At 43.7% G+C, this 24,925-nt stretch overlaps 2 protein-coding genes across 7 annotated transcripts; both read left to right on the forward strand.

Annotated features, from left to right (window-relative positions):
- The first annotated feature begins 143 nt into the window (after nucleotides 1–143).
- LOC106580383 (transitional endoplasmic reticulum ATPase) lies at nucleotides 144–13,613 on the forward strand. The gene is made up of 17 exons (XM_045703181.2): nucleotides 144–325; nucleotides 1,611–1,722; nucleotides 1,926–2,098; nucleotides 2,200–2,342; nucleotides 4,579–4,709; nucleotides 4,944–5,075; nucleotides 6,695–6,797; nucleotides 6,917–7,050; nucleotides 7,288–7,423; nucleotides 7,527–7,639; nucleotides 8,834–8,998; nucleotides 10,718–10,840; nucleotides 11,124–11,336; nucleotides 11,507–11,815; nucleotides 12,016–12,171; nucleotides 12,294–12,448; nucleotides 13,077–13,613. The coding sequence occupies exons 1-17, from the start codon at nucleotides 309–311 to the stop codon at nucleotides 13,180–13,182; spliced, it is 2,421 nt and encodes an 806-aa protein (XP_045559137.1). The 5' UTR covers nucleotides 144–308; the 3' UTR covers nucleotides 13,183–13,613.
- Nucleotides 13,614–14,812: 1,199 nt separating this feature from the next.
- On the forward strand, nucleotides 14,813–21,300 carry akr1a1a (aldo-keto reductase family 1, member A1a (aldehyde reductase)). 6 transcript variants are annotated; one of them, XM_014161129.3, is made up of 11 exons: nucleotides 14,865–14,922; nucleotides 15,014–15,050; nucleotides 15,771–15,884; nucleotides 15,977–16,096; nucleotides 16,192–16,343; nucleotides 16,468–16,663; nucleotides 16,741–16,790; nucleotides 16,923–17,072; nucleotides 17,166–17,238; nucleotides 17,438–17,524; nucleotides 17,732–21,300. In XM_014161129.3, exons 3-11 carry the CDS (start codon nucleotides 15,804–15,806, stop codon nucleotides 17,795–17,797), a joined length of 975 nt encoding a protein of 324 aa, XP_014016604.1. In that variant the 5' UTR covers nucleotides 14,865–14,922; nucleotides 15,014–15,050; nucleotides 15,771–15,803; the 3' UTR covers nucleotides 17,798–21,300. The 6 variants fall into 6 exon arrangements, 5 of the variants coding, with proteins under 5 accessions (XP_014016602.1, XP_014016604.1, XP_045559138.1 ...); XM_045703182.2 differs by having other exon boundaries at nucleotides 14,869–14,922; nucleotides 15,014–15,258; XM_014161128.3 differs by having other exon boundaries at nucleotides 14,869–14,922; nucleotides 15,014–15,170.
- The last annotated feature ends 3,625 nt before the right edge of the window (nucleotides 21,301–24,925 follow it).

Here is a 24,925-nt window from a genome sequence, read left to right on the forward strand (position 1 = left end):
TGTTGATTTATTTTCCTTTTTTCAAGTAAAGTATAAGGAAGTTATAACCCAGTCTAGTTGGTGGTGGTAATGCAACATTTATTGGATGCCAACCGCATCGAAGAAGAAGAGGCCTTGAATGGCATCACACTCCACTACTGTAGGTGGTGGTGTATGCACTACACGGTTGCGATCCGCCAATACAAATGTAAAGAAGAAGAAGAGCTCAAGAGAACGTTGTGAAGTTACTTTGCGGACAAAGCTTAACAAATAGCTACAGTAGCTACTTTTTATTTATACACACTAGCTATTTCAGGAGGAGTACCACCATGGCCTCGGGAGGAGAGTAAGTATAAATAGATACAAAGGTGTCATTTTTACAAGCGAATTAGCTAGCTTAGCTACTAGACTCTTCTGGTATTTTACCTCAGCTAGCTAGTTAGCATATTGGATGTCATGCCATACTAACATTACGGTTTATGTAATACTCTTACTACGAGTGAATTTAGCTGGCTAGTTAGGTAACCAAGTATTAGCTAACGTTAGCTCGTAAAGTTGTACACTGTAATTGGGACCAGTCAATGGAATGACCAAAACGACCGTACATGACTGACAGGCGTTTGTATCTAGCTAGCTAACGTTAGCCAACTTAACCTGACAAAACGTAACTAGCTGGGCCTACCGGCACAATTTGCTAACCAATGTTAACATATGTTGCTAACTAGCTAGCCTGTGACTCTCTGGCTTGACAAACTCATCCAAGGACCCATGATGATGAGTGGTTGGGTAGCTAGCTAACTGTCAAAGCTGGATGAAAATGCCGGCCATGTCACTAACTTACTGGCTTAGCTAAACTAACGTTAACATGTTATCCTAACGTTACCCGTTTAGTTAGCTAATAAACGTATCATTCAAAGTGTAATGACGGTTTAGGTAATTTAGGAATATGGCATATTAACTAGCAATCTAGCATATGCAATAACGTTACCAAATTATCTACACCTCTGTTTTAGCTGGTGTAGCTAATAAATAGCCGTAACTTGACAACTTGGGATCTCAAAAGGTGTGTCCTTTTGCTGTGTCATCTGCTGTTTGGCTACTAGTAGCTAGTTAGCCAACATTAGCTGGCGATGAATGAACAGTATTTCGGATTTAGCTAACGTTAGCATAGTCTAGCATAGCTATTTAGCTGATCATGAAACAAAGTGTACAATATGAAAGTTGGTCAAGTGATTGCGCGATGTTAACTTGCAAGCTTTGCAAAGATGGCATTTATAGCCAGCTATACTTATCTATCTAGTTAGCTAGTTAATGAGGTTGTTAATCAATATTCCCAATAGGACAAGGATTTTTAAAATTTTATTTAACCGTTATTTAACTAGGCAAGTCAGTTAAGAACAAATTCTTATTAACAATGACGGCCTACACCGGCCAAACCAGGACGACGCTGGGCCAATTGTGCGATGCCCTGTGGGACTCCCAGTCATCGACGGTTGTGACGCCTCTAGCAATGAGATACAGAGCCTTTAGACCTCTGCGCCACTCGGGAGCCCAAGAATGAATGTGTATGTAGTAACTGCGAAATATCAGACAGTCAGTTTTAACTTATCGCTTTTGTTTGTTTCACCCAGATCCAGAAATGATGATCTTTCCACTGCGATTCTGAAGCAGAAGACCAGACCTAACAGATTGATTGTAGATGAATCCATCAATGAAGACAACAGTGTGGTCTCTCTCTCTCAGGTAGGCACATGTGATTGGGTGGACTTGTATCCACATCCTCTGTTCACAGTCCCAGAATGTAATTATTCTGGCGCTAAGCAACCATGTGTTATTTTGATTCTCTGCTGCTGCTGTGGCAAAAATCTGTAAAAGATCTGATCCTGCTGTACTAAAAGTATTTAGAACATCTAGTGAAACTCATGGTGTTCATGCTCTGTTTTTAGGCAAAGATGGATGAGCTGCAGCTGTTTCGTGGAGACACAGTGCTGATGAAGGGGAAGAAGCGCAGGGAGTCAGTATGTATTGTTTTGTCTGACGACACCTGCTCTGATGAGAAGATCCGCATGAACCGTGTGGTCCGCAACAACCTCCGCGTCCGTCTGGGGGATGTCATCAGGTACAAACACAGATGCACACACTGGAACAAACAAGTTTGTTTTGTACATATGCCCAAAGCAAATTTAGATGAGTGATGTTTCTCTATTCTTCCTGTTGCAGTATCCAGCCGTGTCCTGATGTGAAGTATGGGAAGAGGATCCACGTTCTGCCTATTGATGATACAGTGGAGGGAATCACTGGCAATCTATTTGAGGTCTACCTCAAACCCTACTTCCTAGAGGCCTACAGGCCCATCCGCAAGGGTCAGTACACACACTAGGGATGAGCATTTGAAATTATTTCACTATTCACATAAAATATATTTTTCCGGATAGTCATATAGTCAAAATTAGATATAATAATCTTTACTCTCTTGACCAATCAGAATTAGAGGTCGACCGATTTAATTAGGGCCGATTTCAAGTTTTCATAACCATCGGTAATCAGCATTTTTGGATGCTGATTACATTGCATTCCACGAGGAGACTGCGTGGCAGGCTGACCACCTGTTACAAGAGTGCAGCAAGGAGCCAAGGTAAGTTGCTAGCTAGCATTAAACTTCTCTTACAAAAAACCATAATTAATAGTTAACTACACATGGTTGATGATATTACTAGGTTAACTCGCTTGTCCTGCGTTGCATATAATCAATGCAGTGCCTGTTAATTTATCATCGAATCACAGCCTACTTCGCCAAACGGGGGATGATTTAACAAAAGCACATTCGCGAAAAAAAACTATCGTTGCACGAATGTACCTAACCATAAACATCAGTCTTTCTTAAAATCAATATACAGAAGTAGATTTTTTTCAAACCTGCATATTTAGTTAAAAGAAATTAATGTTAGCAGGCAATATTAACTAGGGAAATTGTGTCACTTCTCTTGCGTTCATTGCACGCAGAGTCAGGGTATATGCAACAGGTTGGCCTGCCTGGCTCGTTGCGAACTGTGTGAATACCATTTCTTTCTAACAAAGACCGTAATTAATTTGCCAGAATTTTACATAATTATGACATTGAAGGTTGTGCAATGTAACAGCAATATTTAGACTTAGGGTTGCACTGAAAGAATAAATGTTTTACTTTCGAAATGATAGTTTCTGGATTTGACCATATTAATGACCAACGGCTCGTATTTCTGTGTTTATTATAATGAAGTCTATGATTTGATAGAGCAGTCTGACTGAGCAGTGGTAGGCGGCAGCAGGTTCGTAAATGTTCATTCAAACTTTACTGCGTTTGCCAGCAGCTCTTAGCAGTGCTTGCTTCACAGTGCTGTTTATGACTTCAAGCCTATCAACTCCTGAGATTAGGCTGGCAATACTAAAGTGCCTATTAGAACATCCAATAGTCAAAGTCCTGTGTGGCTCAGTTGGTAGAGCATGGTCTTTGCAACGCCAGGGTTGTGGGTTCGACTCCCATGGGGGACCAGTACGGGGGGGGGGGAATATATATGTTTGAAATGTATGCATTCACTACTGTAAGTCGCTCTGGATAAGAGCGTCTGCTAAATGACTAAAATGTAAAGGTATATGAAATACAAATGGTATAGAGAGAAATAGTCGACGCATCACAATTCCTATAATAACTACAACCTAAACTTCTTTACTGGGAATATTGAAGAACTGGGAATGTTGAACCACCAGCTTTCATATGTTCTCATGTTCTGAGCAAGGAACTTAAACGTTAGCTTTTTTACATGGCACATATTGCACTTTTACTTTCTTCTCCGACACTGTGTTTTTGCACTATTTAAACCAAATTGTGCATGTTTCATTATTTATTTGAGACTAAATTGATTTTATTTATGTATTAGGTTAAAATAAAAGTGTTCATTGTTCAAGTCGGCCGATTTATTCGCTATCAGCTTTTTTCGGTCCTCCAGTAATGCCATTTTTCCCACTTCAAATAGCAGTTAGCTAACAGGCGCGCACCAACAGAGGGTCCACAAGACCTGACACAGATTAATGCAAAACACTAACCAGAAAACGTGTATATATATCGATATTGGCGTTGAAAAATCATAAATCGGTCGACCTCTAATCAGAATGATGCCACAGCAGCAGTGTACAGTTGTTTTCAGGGTGCTATTCCGGTAGTTTTTAGCTAACAGTAGTTTTTAGCTAACAGTGAACGTGAAGTCTAATGTTCGCCATAATAAATAAATATATATATATATATATATATATATATATATATATATATATATATATATATATATATATATATATATATATATATATATATATATATATATATATATATATATATATATTGTCCATTTGTGTGTAACATGGACAATTTCATTTAAACAGCTTTTTCATTGTTAAATTATCCCAAAATGTGTTCAAATACTAATATCTGTTCGGATGTCTGTATAGTCGATTAACTGTGCCCATCCCTAACACACACCTGTTACCAATCGTTTTGTTTCAAAACGTCACCGGTGAACAATTGTTTGTTCTATATTTGATTCTGTAATATGTCATTGTGTGAAGGTGATATCTTCCTGGTTCGGGGGGGTATGCGTGCGGTGGAGTTCAAGGTGGTGGAGACTGACCCCAACCCCTACTGCATCGTTGCCCCCGATACCGTCATCCACTGTGAGGGAGAGCCTATCAGGAGAGAGGTGGGTCACAACCTCAACCAATTGCTTGTGGGCAGAGCACTCTTAATTTAGCCTATGGAAATCTAGGCGTTGTACTTTTAGCCAATTAGCGTTGCTTTTCTCCAAGTCCACAGCAAGAGGCTCGGGTGGGATTCTGTATTGAATCTGGACCTATGTATCCTGAAGTCCCTGCCAATACCTAGCCCTAGTAAGCAAACCTACTCTCAAGCCTCAGACTTATTTCTGTGTGTGTAGGATGAGGAGGAGTCCCTGAATGAGGTGGGCTATGACGATATCGGAGGAGTGAGGAAGCAGCTGGCTCAGATCAAGGAGATGGTGGAGCTGCCACTCAGACACCCTGCGCTATTCAAGGCTATAGGAGTCAAGGTAACACACACAGTTCACTATCTTCAAGGCCTTGTGTTAGTCTACACACGTTCTTGAACAGTAAGGAGTTTAAAAACACACTTTCCAGACTTGAAAGTCAACCATTTCAATTGGCTTAACCTCCCTGGGCAAGGTGGGACGTTTGCGTCCCACCTAGTCAACAGCCAGTGGAATTGGGTGGCGCGAAATACAAATACCTCAAAAATGCTATAACTTCAATTTGTCAAACATATGACTATTTTACACCATTTTAAAGACAAGGCTCTGGTTAATCTAACCACATTGTCCGATTTCAAAAAGGCTTTACAGCGAAAGCAAAACATTAGATTATGTCAGGAGAGTACCCTGCCAAAAATAATCACACAGCCATTTTCAAAGCAAGCATATATGTCACAAAAACCAAAACCACAGCTAAATGCAGCACTAACCTTTGATCTTCATCAGATGACACTCCTAGGACATTATGTTATACAATACATGCATGTTTTGTTCAATCAAGTTCATATTTATATCAAAAACCAGCCTTTTACATTAGCATGTGATGTTCAGAACTAGCATACCCACAGCAAACTTCCGGTGAATTTACTAAGTTACTCACGATTAACGTTCACAAAATACATAACAATTATTTTAAGAATTATAGATACAACTCCTTTATGCAATCCCGGTGTCATTTTAAAATAGCTTTTCGGCGAAAGCACATTTTGCAATATTCTGAGTACATAGCCCGGCCATCACGGCTAGCTAATTTGACACCCAGCAAATTTGGCGCTCACCAAACTCAGATTTACTATAAGAAAAATTGGATTACCTTTGCTGTTCTTCGTCAGAATGCACTCCCAGGACTTCTACTTCGACAACAAATGTTGTTTTTGTTCCAAATAATCCATAGTTATATTCAAATACCTCCGTTTTGTTCGTGCGTTCAGGTCAGTATCCAAAGGATGACGCGCAAGCGCATTTCGTGACACAAAATTTCGAAATATTCCATTACCGTACTTCGAAGCATGTCAAACGCTGTTTAAAATCAATTTTGATGCTTTTTTTCTCATAAAATAGCGATAATATTCCAACCGGGCGACGTTGTATTCATTCAAAGGCTGAAAGAACATTTTTTTGAATTCACATGAATGCGCATCTCCAGTGTCACTGTTCTCAGCCTGACCACTCACAAAATCTCCTGCTGTTTTTCGCCCAGAGACAGGAGAGACGTCATTCCACTTTCTGGCGCCTTCTGAGAGCCAATGGAAGCCTTAGAAAATGTCACGTTACAGCAGAGATGCAGTATTTTCGATAGAGATGCCACAGAAGGAGAACAAATTGTCAGACAGGGCACTTCCTTTATGGAATCTTCTCAGGTTTTGGCCTGCCATATGAGTTCTGTTATACTCACAGAAACCATTCAAACAGTTTTAGAAACTTTAGAATGTTTTCTATCCAAATCTACTAATTATATGCATATTCTCGTTTCTGGGCAAGAGTAGTAACCAGTTTAAATCGGGTACGTTTTTTATCCGGCCGTGCAAATACTGCCCCCTAGCCCCAACAGGTTAAGAAGTAAGCATTTTTCACTATTGGAAATGTTTTAATGACTGACATGCACCTGTACTCCCCTCCAGCCCCCCCGTGGTATCTTGCTGTATGGACCCCCCGGTACAGGAAAGACCCTGATTGCCAGAGCTGTCGCTAATGAGACCGGAGCCTTCTTCTTCCTCATCAACGGTGAAATTCTAAACCTTACCCTTTCCCTGGCAGAGGTTCACTGTTCATGATATGTCATTGTACTCTTGCTGTTTTGATGTTTCTCTGTATGACCCTTCTGTCTGTGTGCCTGTCCGTAGGTCCTGAGATCATGAGTAAGCTGGCTGGAGAGAGTGAGAGCAACTTGAGGAAGGCCTTTGAGGAGGCTGAGAAGAACTCTCCTGCCATCATCTTCATTGATGAGCTGGATGCTATCGCTCCAAAGAGAGAGAAGGTGTGGGGGAGAGAGAATGGGTATTAACAGTGTCCATCGGTTGATGTGCAGACCAGGAGAATAAAAATGGAATACAAAGGAACCGGAAAAATCCTTCTAAAGGGTCACCCAACTATGACGTATCACTTCAATAAAAACAAAGTCCAGGAGCTATGAACTGATCTGACATTTTCTGTAGACCCATGATTAGATGGAGAGGCATATCCTGCTGTTGTTGACATGCGTGTGTGTTTGTAGACCCATGGAGAAGTGGAGAGGCGTATCGTGTCTCAGCTGCTGACCCTGATGGACGGGCTGAAGCAGAGGGCTCATGTCATTGTCATGGCAGCCACCAACAGACCCAACAGCATAGACGCTGCACTTAGGAGATTTGGTACGTATACTCACTTTTTACCGGTTGGTTACAGGGTGTTTTGATGTTTTTATTGTGCAGTTGTATTGGTTGCTTTAATGCTCCAACGTGCTTGTGCGTCCAGGGCGTTTTGACAGGGAGGTGGACATTGGAATCCCTGATGCTACAGGCAGACTGGAAATCCTGCAGATTCACACCAAGAACATGAAACTAAATGACGATGTTGACCTTGAACAGGTGTGTGCTGACTCTTGTCCTGCGTCCCAATTGGCATCCTATTCCCTACCGCCCTGGTTAAAAGTGCTGCGCTGAGGCCTCCCGCAGCATTCTAAGGTACTGCATCGTAGTGCTTGTTGCATCACTACAGACCCGGGTTCGATCCCAGGTTGTGTCGTGACCGGGGGTCCCATAGGGCGCCGCACAATTGGCACATTGTCATTAAGGGGAAGGTTGGGCCGGTGGGGGCTTTACTTGACTCATCACGCTGTAGCGACTCCTTGTGGCGGGCCGGGCGCTTGCAAGCTTTTTGGCGGGTCGTCAGTTGAACAGTGTTTACTCCGATACATTGGTGCAGCTGGCTTCTGGGTTAAGCGTGTTAAGGTGCGCATTTTGGTGGGTCATGTTTTGGAGGACATATGACTCGACCTTCGTCTCTCCTCAGCCCGTTAGGGAGTGTGCAGCAATGAGACAAGACCCACATTGGATTGCAGTTGGATATCACGAAAAAGGGGGTAAAATACAAAAAAAATAAGAAAGTTCTGCGCTGGGACAAGGAAAAATAATTGTCAGATAAGAAGAATATAGATTTAAGTTGTCCGAATGGACAAGTAAAAAGAAAGTCACACATCACAATATCAAACAATTATTCCGATATGAATTGGATAAGAGAGGCTAACATTGGAACAATATTCATAGATTACTCCCATCCACCAACCCAATCCACAACACCCTAGTAAAACCCAAGTCTAATTGATGGTAATAGTGCTCACTGTTGTCCCTTGTGGCCGATTTTTGAAGGAGGATGTCGGGAAATAAACGTCCAATTTCAACGTCAATCTTGACCGATCTCCCTCAATAGGCAGCGTAGCCTACATTTTTGTCAGATTATCTATGGTAAAAAGATAGTAATGCTTTTTATTTTTAAAGTGGTTCTTTGCTTCATACAGTGATGTAAGAATGGTGATGGACCATTTTATTCGGGGACAAGTGACTTGAGCTTTTGCACAAAATAAAAAAATCTGTCCTACTTGTCCAAAGGACAAGTGGCAAAAAAAGTTGTCAATCCCTGATTGAAGGAATAGGGTGCCATTTGGAACACATCCTGGGTGTGTCTTGTTAGGTGGCTGACACACATTTCCCACACCCATTGAACTGGTAGCATTGTGTTCTGAGACTGGCCTGCATGTTAACTCACCCTGTATCTCTGTGTAGGTGGCTAATGAGACCCACGGCCATGTGGGTGCTGACCTGGCTGCCCTGTGCTCTGAGGCTGCTCTCCAGGCCATCAGGAAGAAGATGGACCTAATCGACTTGGAGGACGAGACCATCGATGCGGAGGTCATGAACTCCCTGGCCGTTACCATGGATGACTTCAGGGTAAGAAACACACTACCAAGTGTAGACTCACTACCTAGGGTAGACTACACAGACTACCACAACCCAGTACATAATAACTATACTACTCCTGGTTGTGTATACAGTTGAAGTCAAAGTTTACCTTAGCCAAATGCATTTAAACTCAGTTTTTCACAATTCCTGACATTTAATCCTAGTAAAAATTCCCTGTCTTAGGTCAGTTAGGATCACCACTGTTATTTTAAGAATGTGAAATGTCAGATTAATAGTAGAGTGATTTTATTTCTTTCATCACATTCCCAGTGGGTCAGAAGTTCACATACACTCAATTAGTATTTGGTAGCATTGCCTGTAAATTGTTTAACTTGGGTCAAATGTTTTGGGTAGCCTTCCACAAGCTTCCCACGATAAGTTGGGTGAATTTTGGCCCATTCCACCTGACAGAGCCTGTGTAACTGAGTCAGGTTTGTAGGCCTCCTTGCTCTCACACTCTTTTTCAGTTCTGCCCACACATTTTCTATAGGATTGAGGTCAGGGCTTTGATGGCCACTCCAATACCTTGACTTTGTTGTCCTTAAGCCATTTTGCCACCACTTTGGAAGTATGCTTGGGTCATTGTCCATTTGGAAGACCCATTTGCGACCAAGCTCTAACTTCCTGACTGATGTCTTGAGATGTTGCTTGAATATATCCACATAATTTTCCTCCCTCATGATGCCATCTATTTTGTGAAGTGCACCAGTCCCTCCTGCAGCAAAGCACCCCCACAACATGATGCTGCCACCCCCGTGCTTCATGGTTGGGATGGTGTTCTTCGACTTGCGAGCCTCCCCCTTTTTCCTCCAAACATAACGACGGTCATTATGGTCAAACAGTTCTATTTTTGTTTCATCAGACCAGAGGACATTTCTACAAAAAGTATGATCTTTGTCCCCATGTGCAGTTGCAAACCGTAGTCTGGCTTTTTTATGGCGGTTTTGGAGCAGTGGCTTCTTCCTTGCTGAGCGGCCTTTCAGGTTATGTCGATATAGGACTCGTTTTACTGTGGATATAGATACTTTTGTACCTGTTTCCTCCAGCATCTTCACAAGGTCCTTTGCTGCTGTTCTGGGATTGATTTGCACCTTCCGCACCGAAGTACGTTAATCTCTAGGACACAGAACGCGTCTCCTTCCTGAGCGGTGTGACGCTGCGTGGTCCCATGGTGTTTATACTTCCGTACTATTGTTTGTACAGATGAACATGGTGCCTTCAGGCATTTGGAAATCGTCTACAGTTTTTTTTTTCTGAGGTCTTGGCTGATTTCTTTTGATTTTCCCATGATGTCAAGCAAAGTGGCACTGAGTTTGAATGTAGGCCTTGAAATACATCCACAGGTACACCTCCAAATGACTCAAATGATGTCAATTAGCCTATCAGAAGCTTCTAAAGCCATGATGGAATTTTCTGGAATTTTCCAAGCTTTTTAAAGGCACAGTCAACTTGGTGCATGTACATTTCTGACCCACTGGAATTGTGATACAGTGAATAATATAAGTGAAATAATTTGGCTGTAAACAATTGTTGGATAAATTACTTGTCATGCTCAAAGTAGATGTCCTAACCGACTTGCCAAAACTATAGTTTTTTAACAAGAAATTTGTGGTGTGGTTGAAAAATGAGTTTAATGACTCCAACCTAAGTGTATGTAAACTTCCGACTTCAACTGTATATGATATTAAAGGTGTGTTTGTATTTCAGTGGGCTCTGAGCCAGAGTAACCCATCAGCTCTGAGGGAGACGGTGGTAGAGGTTCCTAACATCACCTGGGGGGACATTGGAGGACTGGAAGACGTCAAGAGGGAGTTGCAGGAACTGGTGCAGGTACGAAGTGCGCGCACACACACATTTAAAATACTTTATTTGAATCCACAAATCGCATTAGTCGAAGGATTCAAACATTTCATAGGTCATGGATATATGGACACTTGTGGATGATAAAAAGCACCTTCTCCATACAGCAAGGCTGCCCATGACAGCTGACACAGAGCAGTACCTCGCTAGCTGCTCTGCCTTCGTCCAATGCAGGCCTGCAATCACACCCGCGCACAAAGTTTAACCGTACACACATTGTCATACCTAATCTCTATCTTTCTTTCCCCTATAGTACCCAGTGGAGCACCCTGATAAGTTCCTGAAGTTCGGTATGACCCCGTCTAAGGGAGTGTTGTTCTACGGGCCCCCGGGTTGCGGTAAGACCTTGCTGGCCAAGGCCATCGCCAACGAGTGCCAGGCCAACTTCATCTCCATCAAAGGACCTGAGCTTCTCACCATGTGGTTCGGAGAGTCTGAGGCTAACGTCAGGGAGATCTTTGACAAGGTATGACATAGACGTTACTCACCAAAGTTAACATTTGTATTAATGCGCTATGGTAGGTCATAAATCAACATGGAGAAAAACAGTGGTCTTGGCATTGAACCCTGTGGTACACCGCTACACCATTTTCAATAGTATGTGGTGTAATCTACTGTGTTTTTCTGTGTGTACAGGCTCGCCAGGCAGCCCCGTGTGTGTTGTTCTTTGACGAGCTGGACTCCATAGCGAAGGCCCGTGGGGGTAACGTGGGAGATGGTGGTGGAGCGGCCGACCGTGTTATCAACCAGATCCTGACTGAGATGGACGGCATGTCCAGCAAAAAGAACGTCTTCATCATCGGCGCCACCAATCGCCCTGACATCATTGACCCCGCCATCCTTCGACCCGGCCGTCTGGACCAGCTTATTTACATCCCTCTGCCTGACGAGAAGAGCAGGATCAACATTCTCAAGGCTAACCTCCGCAAGAGCCCCATTAGCAAGGTAAAACACACACCGCTCAAAAACACTACATCTTTCTACACCTGTCATCATGCTAATGTAACAAGAGCCCGATGGTAGTTGTATTATGTAGCAAGAGTTAGTGACTCACACCAATATGTAAGATGTTTCAGGTGCTATAGATCTGTCATATTATCCTGACGATGATTGGTTACACCCAGTCTCCTCCCTCCATCCTATAGGATGTTGATCTGGACTTCCTGGCTAAGATGACCAATGGGTTCTCGGGTGCTGACCTTACTGAAATCTGCCAGCGGGCCTGTAAGCTGGCCATCAGAGAGTGCATCGAGAACGAGATTCGCCGAGAAAGGGAGAGGCAGACCAACCCTTCTGCTATGGTCAGTTCACACATGCACACACCTCGTTCACGCCATCTCTCTTTCTCTCGGTCTACTTTTCTTTTTCAATTACCCCCCCCCCCCCCCCCTTCCTTCCTCCCTCCCTCTATTCCCGTCTCCAGGAGGTAGAGGAGGATGACCCTGTGCCAGAGATCAGGAAGGACCACTTTGAGGAGGCCATGCGATTCGCTCGCCGCTCCGTCAGCGACAATGACATCCGCAAATACGAGATGTTTGCCCAGACACTGCAGCAGAGCCGAGGCTTTGGCAGCTTCAGGTACGTTTGTGTGTGACCTCAGGGGTGTGTGTGACAGTGTTTTAATGTGCTATAATTAAGCAATAAGGCCAGAGGGGTTTGTGGTATATTGCCACAAAAATCTGACCGTATACCACAGGTACACAAAACATTTGTTTTTACTGCTCTAATTACGTTTGTAACCAGTTTTAAATAGCAATATAAGGCACCTCGGTTTGTGGATATGGCCGATATACCACGGCTAAGGGCTGTGTCCAGGCACTCTGTGATGCGTCGTGCTTAAGAACAGCCCTTAGCCGTGGTATACTGGCCATATAGCACACCCCCTCGTGCCTTATTGCTTAATTATAAACTGGGTGGTTCAAGCCCTGAGTGATGATTGGCTGACAGCCATGGTATTTCAGACCGTATAACAGAACAGCCCTTAGCCATGGTGTATTGGCCATCTACCACGCCCTCTCTGGCCTTATTGCTAAAATATACCACGGCTAAGGGCTGTTCTTAGGCGCGAAGCGGAGTTCCTGGATACAGCCCTTAGCTGTGGTATATTGGCCTTGTATACATACGGCTTTAATGCTGTTTCAGCCAATCAGCATCCAGGACCCTAACTACCTGGTTTATAATGGTGACTATTGTCTTTCTCTCACAGGTTCCCATCCAGTGCTGCAGGGGGCAGTGGTCCAAGCCAGGGTACCGGGGGAACTGGCGGGGGGCCAGTGTTTAACGAGGATAACGATGACGACCTGTATGGATAGATGGATGGACAGACTGACGGATGGTGCCACATGGTGGCCAGCTCTTATGTGATCACACCTGTACAAACATTCAAACCTGATTGACCATTTTTAGGACTCTTCTTTCTTTCATGTGCTTTTTTGTTGTTGTTGTATGATTCCTCTCTGGTGGCGAAAGCGTGTAGCTGCCTGGTTTGATCCATCCTCAAACTGGAAGCTTCCGGTTTCTACAGACACCGCTCAGGCGTTTATTTTACGGCCTGCTACGGGAAAGCGGGGCAGTGGATAGAGGTGAAAAGTTAAAGGTGATTGGTTGACTGTGGGGGGGTTGAGTGGCCTCTGAGTTTATCACAACCCTGTGTTACCAGCTATAAGAAAGAAAGAAAACTTTTTTATGAATAGTAGCATATAATGTATGATGACAAGTTTGAAAATAAAATCTCACAAAATGACTGTAGTTTGATGTTATTGAATTCAGTTCCACACTAGGTTCACCATAACAAAGTTGTCAAACCAGTTTCTCATTAATTTAGATGAGATGTCAGAGGTTCGACTTACTATGTGGGACCAGGTATCGAACCCAGGCCATCCGCATGCTTTAGGACTGTGTTAGCCCACTGAGCTAAAAAGCCTATGTATTTGCTCTGGGAGCTAACTTGAGCCCTCAGGTCTACAGGGCTAGTCCTAACACAAGCTTGTTCACTGAACTACCTCTGTTTTCTAGTGGTCACTAAATGTCCCATGGCACTCGAGTTGAGTAGAAGTCTAAACCCTAGTGTCCTTCCCAACCTGGTCACCATACCACTATGGCCACTTAATCATCCTGGCCTTCAATGGTCTCAAATAGCATTAAATGCCTGTAAATTACAATGGAAAGGAGTTGCGTGCATGAGTTGTCATGAATGTGGGATCTGTCATGAATATTTGTATTCAAAATGGTGGCCATTATCTCAATGTCTACAATCCTGTATCTGTGTCACACTTACTAGACCAAACCCATCTCAGGTTGCGTATAAAAACAGACATTAAAGGTAAAGTTTTGTGAGGACTGTCTGGGAGTGGTTTGAGTGGGGAGGGAAAACTGAAAATGAACTGTTAATGGCAGAGGTTTGGAACTCTTTCTTATTGGTCCATTATTGCTGTGTTCACGGGCTAGTCAACTTGAAAATGTCCGACTTGCTAATTGGTTGAACGCGTCATGTATAATAACTACAACCAGTTAACAAGTCGGAAATTTCAGAGTTCCTACTAGCACATGAACGTGGCATAACTAATTTACCGCATGGTGATGTCACCATGGAAGACCAAAACTCAAACCCACAAAAACAGGCTGAGATTTCAGGTGGCCTTTTCAAACGGCTCTCACACTAAAAGTGAAAATTATGAAAAGGCTCAATTTCACAGTATTATTCCAACCTCCTGTGGAAATATATATAAAACATAGAAAATCATGTTTTTGACTGCACTGGGCCTTTAAGGTTGGCTCTTTTCTTGATTTGACACATGATATTGATGTTGAGTGTCAATGTTTTAATTCATGAGACCATGAGTGTGTTATTCTGAGACTGAAAATGGGTTATTTACATGTGGGCTATTCATTGCCTATTTGTCCTCTGTAGATGACCATAGTCAGTTTTAGAAGTTTCCCAACCGTTTGGGTTACAGATAAACAGATCCGTCCAGACTTTGACCTCTGTCTGTTTAAAACCAGCCTAACTACTGAGCATCACACACACTCTGACACTCACAGGCATCTGATCGGTAAGAACTATCACTCCTCACATATTCTTACTCTAGCATGATACACACGGACATAACTTCTCACATTAGAGAACCTTCTCTCTTTCCACAGGGGGAAAGGCACCAGGGTGTTCGTGTGACTCTGAGATGTACTATTGTGTATCTCTTCTCAGTTCTATCTTACATCACTATTTTCTCACATTGTGGTTCAGGCAATGGTGGACACGGTTACAGACTACTAATCTACTGGAACAAACTACATTTAAACTGTAAAGCTGAAGCTGAAAGAAGTAGCAGATTGGGGGGGGATTCTCATTTGATCAGCATGACCTCAGACCACAACCTATTTTAGACATTGTACTATACTTTAATACAATACTGTATCACATGACATAGTAGAGGATTATAATGCTATGATGTTAATCAGTAATGTGTAGCCTGTGACTGTCATCAGCTATTTAGCTATTTAGGTATAGAAACTAGGTTCTTATACAGTTACATTATGAAAGGTTCAGAAAGAGTTCAAAATGTTTGAAAGAGAAAGACTGTGAGAGAAAAGAGAGGATTTGCCTGTTTTAGCTGTTGTATGAATATTTTGGGTATATTATCTCTCTCGTTATATACGAACATGTCACACATCTGAGTCCCCTGTGCTGAGTTAATGAATTCAAACATGAGTGATAATCAGTAACACAGCATTAAGACTTAGTCATGGTGATTTGCAGCTGACACCAGGTCAACTGGGTCATACTCAGAGATCTATAGCGATGGTTTAGCCTCTAGAGCTGGAGACACCATGTTGCTACCGCATATCAAATTTCATTCGTCCATTCATGATGTGTGTTTCTGTGTGCCTGTCTGTCTGCCAGTTTCCCTGCCTATCAGAACCTCTGGACTGAACCATGAGTTCTTGCGTGACCCTGTCGTCAGGGCATAAGATTCCCCTGGTGGGGCTGGGCACCTGGAAGAGTGCCCCCGGACAGGTCAAAATGCTATTAATTCTCATTCAAAAAACGAACATCCACAGATAACCTAAACCTTAACGTGTGTGTGTTGACTCTCTGTGTCACTGTAGGTGAAGCAGGCGGTGCTGACGGCTCTAGACTGTGGCTATAGACACATTGATTGTGCTGCTGCGTACAGTAATGAGCAAGAGGTCGGGCAGGCACTGGCTCAGAGGCTGGGACCAGGAAAGGTGAGCCACACACTTTTTGATCAGAGCATTAGGAAAATCCTTCTGGAAAGCTGTGCATGTATGTGTGTGTGTTGATCCCCTGTTTTTCCCCCCAGGCCCTGCGTCGTGAGGATGTGTTTCTGACCTCTAAGCTGTGGAACACCCAGCATCACCCTGATGATGTAGAGACAGCCTGTAGGAAGAGTCTAATACATCTGGGACTGAACTACCTGGACCTCTACCTCATGCATTGGCCCATGGCCTTCCAGTGAGCAACACACACACCCCTACTCGCACCTCAATATGACTGTGCACATCTCAACGAGCACACTTGTACTAGAAACCCGTCCCAGACATGTTATGGTCCTCTGAGCTGCCTGTGTGTTCTCCAGGCGTGGGACAGAGCTGATGCCCAAGCGGGCTGATGGGAGTGTGTGTTACGATGACATACACTACCAGGAAACCTGGGTTGCCATGGAGAGCTTGGTTGATAAGGGGCTGGTCCGAGCCATCGGTCTGTCCAACTTCAACGCCAGACAGATAGACGATGTCATCAGCATCGCCAAACACAAGCCTGTAGTCAACCAGGTATGGGACTGTGTGTGTACAGTATGTCTGTGTAATATTCTCTGACTTTGTGTGTTGGTGTAACTGTGTCTTTGTAGGTGGAGTGTCACCCATACCTGTCCCAGGCCAAGCTGCTGAGTCACTGCAGGTAGGTTTGTGTGTGTGTAAGGTAGAGTGTGTAGTGGTGTGTTTGCACCTGTGTATGTCTGTAGGTTTGTGTAACTGTGTGTGTATTCCAGGGTTGTAGGTGTATGTGTGTAATAATTTGCGTATGTTCCAGGTCGGTAGGTGTATGTGTGACGGCCTACAGCCCCCTGGGTAGTGGTGACAGGCCCTGGGCCTCGCCTGACGAACTCTGCCTGCTGCAGGACCCTGGACTGGGGGCTATCGCCCTCCGCCACAGCATGACCCCTGCTCAGGTCATACTCAGGTAACACAGTACACTGTAACACACAAACACCTCCGTGTAACTAGCCACAGTGTAATGAGCGATTCTCAGGTGTGTGTCTGTCTGTGTCTCCAGGTGGCAGGTACAGAGAGGGGTAGTCTGCATCCCCAAAAGTGTCACCCCCTCCAGGATCCAGCAGAACCTACAGGTGAGGACAGCGCCATCTAGTGGAATGAATACACATTGACCTGCATGATTTTTGACCAGTTTGGAAACAACTAACCTCTTTCCCAAAATGCGACTTTTTGCGAGATCCAGGGCTGGCTGAGTTTAGGAAACTACAGGTTACAATTCTGTGTAGCTGCTGTGATTGTTTTCTAGATTGGGCGTTTGTGTCTGATTGACAGGTGTTTGACTTCTCTCTGTCGGATGAAGACATGAAGCAGATGGAGTCATTCAGCAGAAACGAGAGGTACATCGTCCCAGCTGTGGAGGTAAGTTCCGATTGTCTCAGATGAGACTTCAGGGTGCATGTCAATAGTCTTACACGGCCTCCTCCCCTGGTCACAACGAGACAGGTGAAGGAGAGTAGATGAGGATGCCATATGAGACTACTGAGATGCAGCCAAATTTAGCTGAGTTTCAGTTGAGACATGGGGTTTTCCGGTGGTACTGAATGGAACTGTGTGTTCTCGTCACAGAGGGATGGAAAGAGAGTGTGGAGGGATGCAGAGCACCCCCATTTCCCCTTCAATGATCCGTACTGACCCCACATCTAGAGACAGATCAACTGACCCCACATCTAGAGACAGATCAACTGACCCCACATCTAGAGACAGATCAACTGACCCCACATCTAGAGACAGATCTACTGACCCCACATCTAGAGACAGATCAACTGACCCCACATCTAGAGACAGATTAACTGACCCCACATCTAGACACAGATCAACTGACCCCACATCTAGACACAGATCAACTGACCCCACATCTAGAGACAGATCTACTGACCCCACATCTAGAGACAGATTAACTGACCCCACATCTAGAGACAGATTAACTGACCCCACATCTAGAGACAGATCAACTGACCCCACATCTAGAGACACATCAACTGACCCCACATCTAGAGACAGATTAACTGACCCCACATCTAGAGACAGATTAACTGACCCCACATCTAGAGACAGATTAACTGACCCCACATCTAGAGACAGATTAAGTGAACCCACATCTAGAGACAGATTAACTGACCCCACAATGAGACAGATTAACTGACCCCACATCTAGAGACAGATTAACTGACCCCACATCTAGAGACAGATTAACTGACCCCACATCTAGAGACAGATCAACTGACCCCACATCTAGAGACAGATCAACTGACCCCACATCTAGAGACAGATCTACTGACCCCACATCTAGAGACAGATCAACTGACCCCACATCTAGAGACAGATCAACTGACCCCACATCTAGAGACAGATCTACTGACCCCACATCTAGAGACAGATCTATTGACCCCACATCTAGACACAGATCAACTGACCCCACATCTAGAGACAGATCAACTGACCCCACATCTAGAGACAGATCAACTGACCCCACATCTAGAGACAGATCAACTGACCCCACATCTAGAGACAGATCAACCGACCCCACATCTGGAGACAGATCAACTGACCCCACATCTAGAGACAGATCAACTGACCCCACATCTAGAGACAGATCTACTGACCCCACATCTGGAGACAGGTCTACTGACCCCACATCTAGAGACAGATCAACTGACCCCACATCTGGAGACAGATCAACTGACCCCACATCTGGAGACAGATCAACCGACCCCACATCTGGAGACAGGTCTACTGACCCCATATCTGGAGACAGGTCTACTGACCCCACATCTAGAGACAGATCAACTGACCCCACATCTGGAGACAGATCAACTGACCCCACAATGAGACAGATCAACTGACCCCACATCTGGAGACAGATCAACTGACCCCACAATGAGACAGATCAACTGACCCCACATCTGGAGACAGGTCTACCGACCCCACGTCTGGAGACAGGTCTACCGACCCCACGTCTGCAGACAGGTCTACCGACCCCACATCTGGAGACAGATCAACTGACCCCACATCTCGACATTATTTATGAGAGGTATTGACATGTTGAATGCGCCAAGGTGTCTGTCTAAACTACTGGCACACAGCTCCGACACCCATGCATACCCCACAAGACATACCACAAGAGGTCTCTTCACAGTCCCCAAGTCCAGAACAGACTATGGGAGGCACACAGTACTACATAGAGCCATGACTACATGGAACTCTATTCCACATAAAGTAACTGATGCAAACAGTAAAATTAGATTAAAAAAAAAACAGATTAAAAAAACACCTAATGGAACAGCGGGGACTGTGAAGCAACACAAACATTGGCACAGACACATGCATACACACACACATACGATAACATACGCACTATACATACACATGGATTTAGTAATGTAGAGATGTTGTAGTGGTGGAGTAGGGGCCTGAGGGCACACATTGTGTTGTGAAATCTGTGAATGTATTGTAATGTTTTAAAATTGTATAAATTGCCTTAATTTTGCTGGACCCCAGAGGAGCTGCTTTGGCAACAGCTAATGGGGATCCATAATAAATACAATACACAGATCTACTGACCTCACATCTAGACACAGATCTACTTGTTTCATTTCTACACAACTCCTGACTGGAATTACTAGGCCTAGTCTCTATATTTGAATATTTGATTACAGAAGAATCATCTGTACTGCAGTTCCTGTTCCCTTCGTAAGAATCAACGTACAGTTGGAGTCGGAAGTTTACATACACCTTAGCCAAATACATTTCAACTCAGTTTTTCACAATTCCTTACATTTAATCCTAGTAAAAATTCCCTGTCTTAGGTCAGTTAGGATCACCACTTTATTTTATGAATGTGAAATGTCAGAATAATAGTAGAGTGATTTATTTCAGCTTTTATTTCTTTCATTATATTCCCAGTGGGTCAGAAGTTTACATACACTCATTTAGTATTTGGTAGCATTGCCTTTAAATTGTTTAACTTGAGTCAAACGTTTTGGTTAGCCTTCCACAAGCTTCCCACAATAAGTTGGGTGAATTTTGGCCCATTCCTCCTGACAGAGCTGGTGTAACTGAGTCAGGTTTGTAGGCCTCCTTGGTCTCACATGCTTTTTCAGTTCTGCCCACAAATTTTCTATAGGATTGAGGTCAGGGCTTTGATGGCCACTCCAATACCTTGACTTTGTTGTCCTTAAGCCATTTTGCCACAACTTTGGAAGTATGCTTGGGGTCATTGTCCATTTGGAAGACCCATTTGCAGTGGCTTCTTCCTTGATGAGCGGACTTTCAGGTTATGTCGACTCGTTTTACTGTGGATCTAAATAGTTTTGTACCCGTTTCCTCCAGCATCTTCACAAGGTCCTTTGCTGTTGTTTTGGGATTGATTTGCACTTTTCGCGACAAAGTACGTTCATCTCTAGGAGACAGAACGCATCTCCTTCCTGGGCGCTATGACGGCTGCGTGGTCCCATGGTGTTTATACTTGCGTACTATTGTTTGTACAGATGAATGTGGTACCTTCAGGCATTTGGAAATTGCTCCCAAGGATGAAACAGACTTGTGGAGGTCTACAATATTTTTTCTGAGGTCTTGGCTGATTTCTTTTGATTTTCCCATTATGTCCAGCAAAGAGGCAGTGAGTTTGAAGGTAGGCCTTGAAATACATCCACAGGTACACCTCCAATTGACTCAAATGATGTAAATTAGCCTGTCAGAAGCTTCTAAAGCCATGAAATAATTTTATGGAATTTGCCAAGCTGTTTAAAGGCCCAGTCAACTTAGTGTATGTAAACTTCTGACCCACTGGAATTGTGATAGTGAATTATAAGTGAAATAATCTGTAAACAATTGTTGTAAAAATTACTTGTCACGCACAAAGTAGATGTCCTAACCCACTTGCCAAAACTATAGTTTGTTAACAAGGAATTTGTGGAGTGGTTGAAAAGAGTTTTAATGACTCCAACCTAAGTGTATGTAAACTTCAGACTTCAACTGTATATACACCATACTAAATTATCCAGAATTCGATATTAGCGTAGCAAATGTATTTGCTACTAATCCTTGATATTGTTCCACTCCAACTGATCCGGTGTTCCGATGTATGTATATCTAATCTGTGAGATCATTGGACAAATAAAGAAAGCATTATGTCATCCCTCCCTTCAGTCCTTGAAGTAAGCACAGAGCCAGGAGAGATGGATAGGTGAAAGCAGAAGAGTGGGGTTAGGCTACAAATAACTTCACATAGACACACAGGGCCATACACTGCTCAGTATTTGGTTTATTGGTTGTCATTGTAAAATTCAATTTACACGAGAAACTTTGTCAAAAGTACAGAAGTTGTGGAAAAACCACATTCTCACACAGCACCATGCCAATGCTCACTTCCTACTTTAGCCCCACCCCCATCCAGCGACCCTGCAGCTTCTCTGATTGACAGGCATTATTAGATCAAGATGGAATTCCTCAGATGTTTGCCAATCTGTGTCTGTTCTGTATCTCTTGGCATTACCTATAGACAGGGAACAACCACTACAGTATCAACCAGTCCTGACAGATTCCTTCAATGTCCACATTCTTTCAATTGAACACATATCACAGCTGGCAAAAAGTGGACCAAGAAAAGGGTCTCCATTTGATAGTCCTGAATAGATGTATCATGTTACCAGTGCCAGACTGATAGGTCCATCAGCGTAGTACAGATGATCACTGCAGCACCAAAACAGTCAGTGCTTGACTTGTGCTGGAACACACTGGTACTGAGTACCAGTACCTCATTTTTTTACTGCTTGAGTAGCAGCACCTATAGAATATCAACTTTAAAATATTGCAGTGTTTCTGCTCCTAAATATAAACAGTACTGGCACCCAAAACAAGTACCAGAATCTATTTCACTGCATGACTTTAAGCACTGCATACAGTGTCACTCCCAGTATACTACCCACAGACAACATCCACAGCAGAACATTCATGACTCTCTGGGCAGGTTTACATTGAAAGTGTTTTACAAAACCTATTATAAAGGTTCATAGAAATGACTATATTCTCTGTGTTCATCCTGTGGACACTATCAGCCATTACAATAGTTATTCACATTGAGTATGAATCCTGGTGCATCCCTGGTACTTGACAGGTCCATAGGGTTTCTGTAGGAATGGGGGAGTCGTGTGTGTGTGTCTTCAGGTTAAGGCACTTACCAGTCCCTCAGTGAGTCGTGGAGAGCTTAAAGGCAGTTATTAAAGACTCAGTCATTCCCTCTGAGACACAAACACCACAGGGAGCAAAGCACCTATAGATGAGATGCCTGGATGAACCTCCTGAGGTACTAATATGATGACCCATAGTGGATTACACACAGCTGGGCTGCTGGGGGTCTCAGCCAGTCACAAATACAACAAACTGTACACCATGTTGAAACCAAACCGTCAACAATTACATGCTCATTTGCACTGAGTGCTGATTATAACAAGCAAATCCAAATCTGAAGACATGCTTGCCAAACTATGTTAATGGTTAGGCACTGGGAGGAGGTGGGGGTAGTGTCTGCTGTCGTAGCAGTGGCCTTGTCCAGCAGATAACCTATACAGTTCACACATGATGCTTTATTAAACATTTGAAACAGCTTATTGGGGTAAAATAGGGGAGCACAGACTGAAGCTGCTGGTTGGGTGTAGATAAACAAAATAATACACTTTCAACTTTCCTCTGGAAAATCCTGGACAAGCTATTCTTTTTCAAATAAAGTGTTCCTCTCATCCCATCCAAAAGAAGAGGAGGAAAGGCAGGGGATGTATAAAACCCTTGATAAGTCTGTAGGAAAAAAAGAGCATTAAGAAAAGTTCTGGTAAAAGCCAAAGCTGCGCTGAGCCATTCCTCCGTATCACTCCGCCATGTCCGTGTGCGCTTGGGCAGAAAGATAAAAAAATTAACAAAAACAACCTTAAACTGCAGTTCCTCTTGGCACTTCCGTCATTTCTAGACAAAAATAAAACTTTCCCTTAAAAATATAATTGTCCGTGGGCGATGGGGTGTTGTCCTAAGACTGGGGCAGGTGTTGTCTGATGATCTCTCTTGACTGGGGAGGGATCCTGTCTGGGAAGCGAACCGTGAACTCCACTATGAGGTCGCCGCGCTGGGTGGGGCTCTTAGGGAGGGGCAGGCCCTCCCCCCTCAGCCTCTTTACCGTCCCCGGCTTTATGACGTCATGGCAGGGTAGCGGGATGACGCGGTTATCCAGGGTGGGAATGTTCACCGTACAGCCACACAGCGCCTGGGGGAGGGGAATATGAGAGGGTTTAATATTGTATCATATGACTCAAACATGTTCACTATGTTTACTATATGACTGGTTCGTTACAACAGTGTTGTTCAATCGGTTCCTCTGGGAAATGAAGGTGTTGTACATATGTTCTATTCACACCTGATGACATGAAAAACAATAAAGTAATCGGTTGTTAGTTAATTCAGTGATTAAGGATAGGTGATAACGTGTTTCAGGAGCTATGGACGTAGAACACTAGTATCTGTTCTAGTTCAGCAGTCCAGAACACAGGCTCAGCTGGAGAACATTAGATAACATGATTTGGCACTGAGGCACTCAGAGTGGAACAGAATGACATCAGCTACAATGGATCACGCCCTCTCTGACACTAAAACAACTTTCACAGTCTTTCCAGGTGTGTGGTTCCTGTATAGGGTTGGTGGGTTATAGAGTGCACAGGGGGCTAATTTTAGAGAGTGGTCTCATTTTGAGAGCTAATGAAGTAAGACAGGAATCAGCTGAGCTCGTAAATAGTTGGACGGTTTGTCAGAGGGGCTGGGACACAGTCTCGTCTCCTTATCACAGTGCCTATTGAATGCAGGGAGAGCAGTGAGAAATAGAATGGGTTTGAGGAATGAAACCTGAGCACTCAAAGTAGTAGGATGAAGTGTCCCATAGCCACTGATATAAGGTCATTTTTTCACCCTAATTGTCAAGCTTAAAATTGAGTAAGAGTAACATTAAACTGATCTTAGATCTGCAACTTCTACCAAGAGCAGGCAGCACACCATACTAACTCCAACCCTAACCTAGACAGGTTGCCATGATGCTGGAGGCACACAGACAGCTAACCCACGGCCAGTTTAATTATATAAGCCTCAGCTCAGACAAGGGAGCACCAGAATAATATAGTCCACTCCTAATAAGTGCAAACTCTGATTAAGTGCAGTAGGCCTACAATTTTCCAGTCCCAATTCAATAACATGATACTATTTCATTGCATGTTCCAGTTAAGTACTTACAAGTTGCCCAATCAGATGTCAACAGTCCCATTTCACAGCTGCCCCTTTCGGTGTTTACCATCCCCCACGACCCCAACCCCCCCACCCCCCAGTATAAGGCATCCAAAAACTGTTATCACTAAGCGTTATCACATGCATATGTTGTCTAAGCCAATGCATAGAGCATATCTCTCTGTAATATCAGAAGTCAAGTTCCTCTTAAAGCTCTGCAGCTAGAGTTAGCAACAGCCTGCTAAGTGTGGATGGGGTGTCGCGTGTGTGTTTCCTTCCTGTTCTCCACACTGACACCGAATGTCAAACTGTCCTGATTTAGAGAGAACAGCCGTAGAGAGAGCAGGGCTTGAACCCCTGCAGTTACAGGGCAAGGCCACTGGCTCCTGTAACAAAGATCCAGAACAGTCATAGAACAGTCATATGGAGAAGCAGTGGTGTAAAGTACTTAAGTAAAAATTCTTGAAAGTACTACTTAAGTAGTTTTTTGGGGTATCTGTAATT

The sequence above is a fragment of the Salmo salar genome, chromosome 20 (assembly GCF_965601325.2).
Source record: "Salmo salar chromosome 20, fSalSal1, whole genome shotgun sequence".
Classification (NCBI taxonomy): domain Eukaryota; kingdom Metazoa; phylum Chordata; class Actinopteri; order Salmoniformes; family Salmonidae; genus Salmo; species Salmo salar.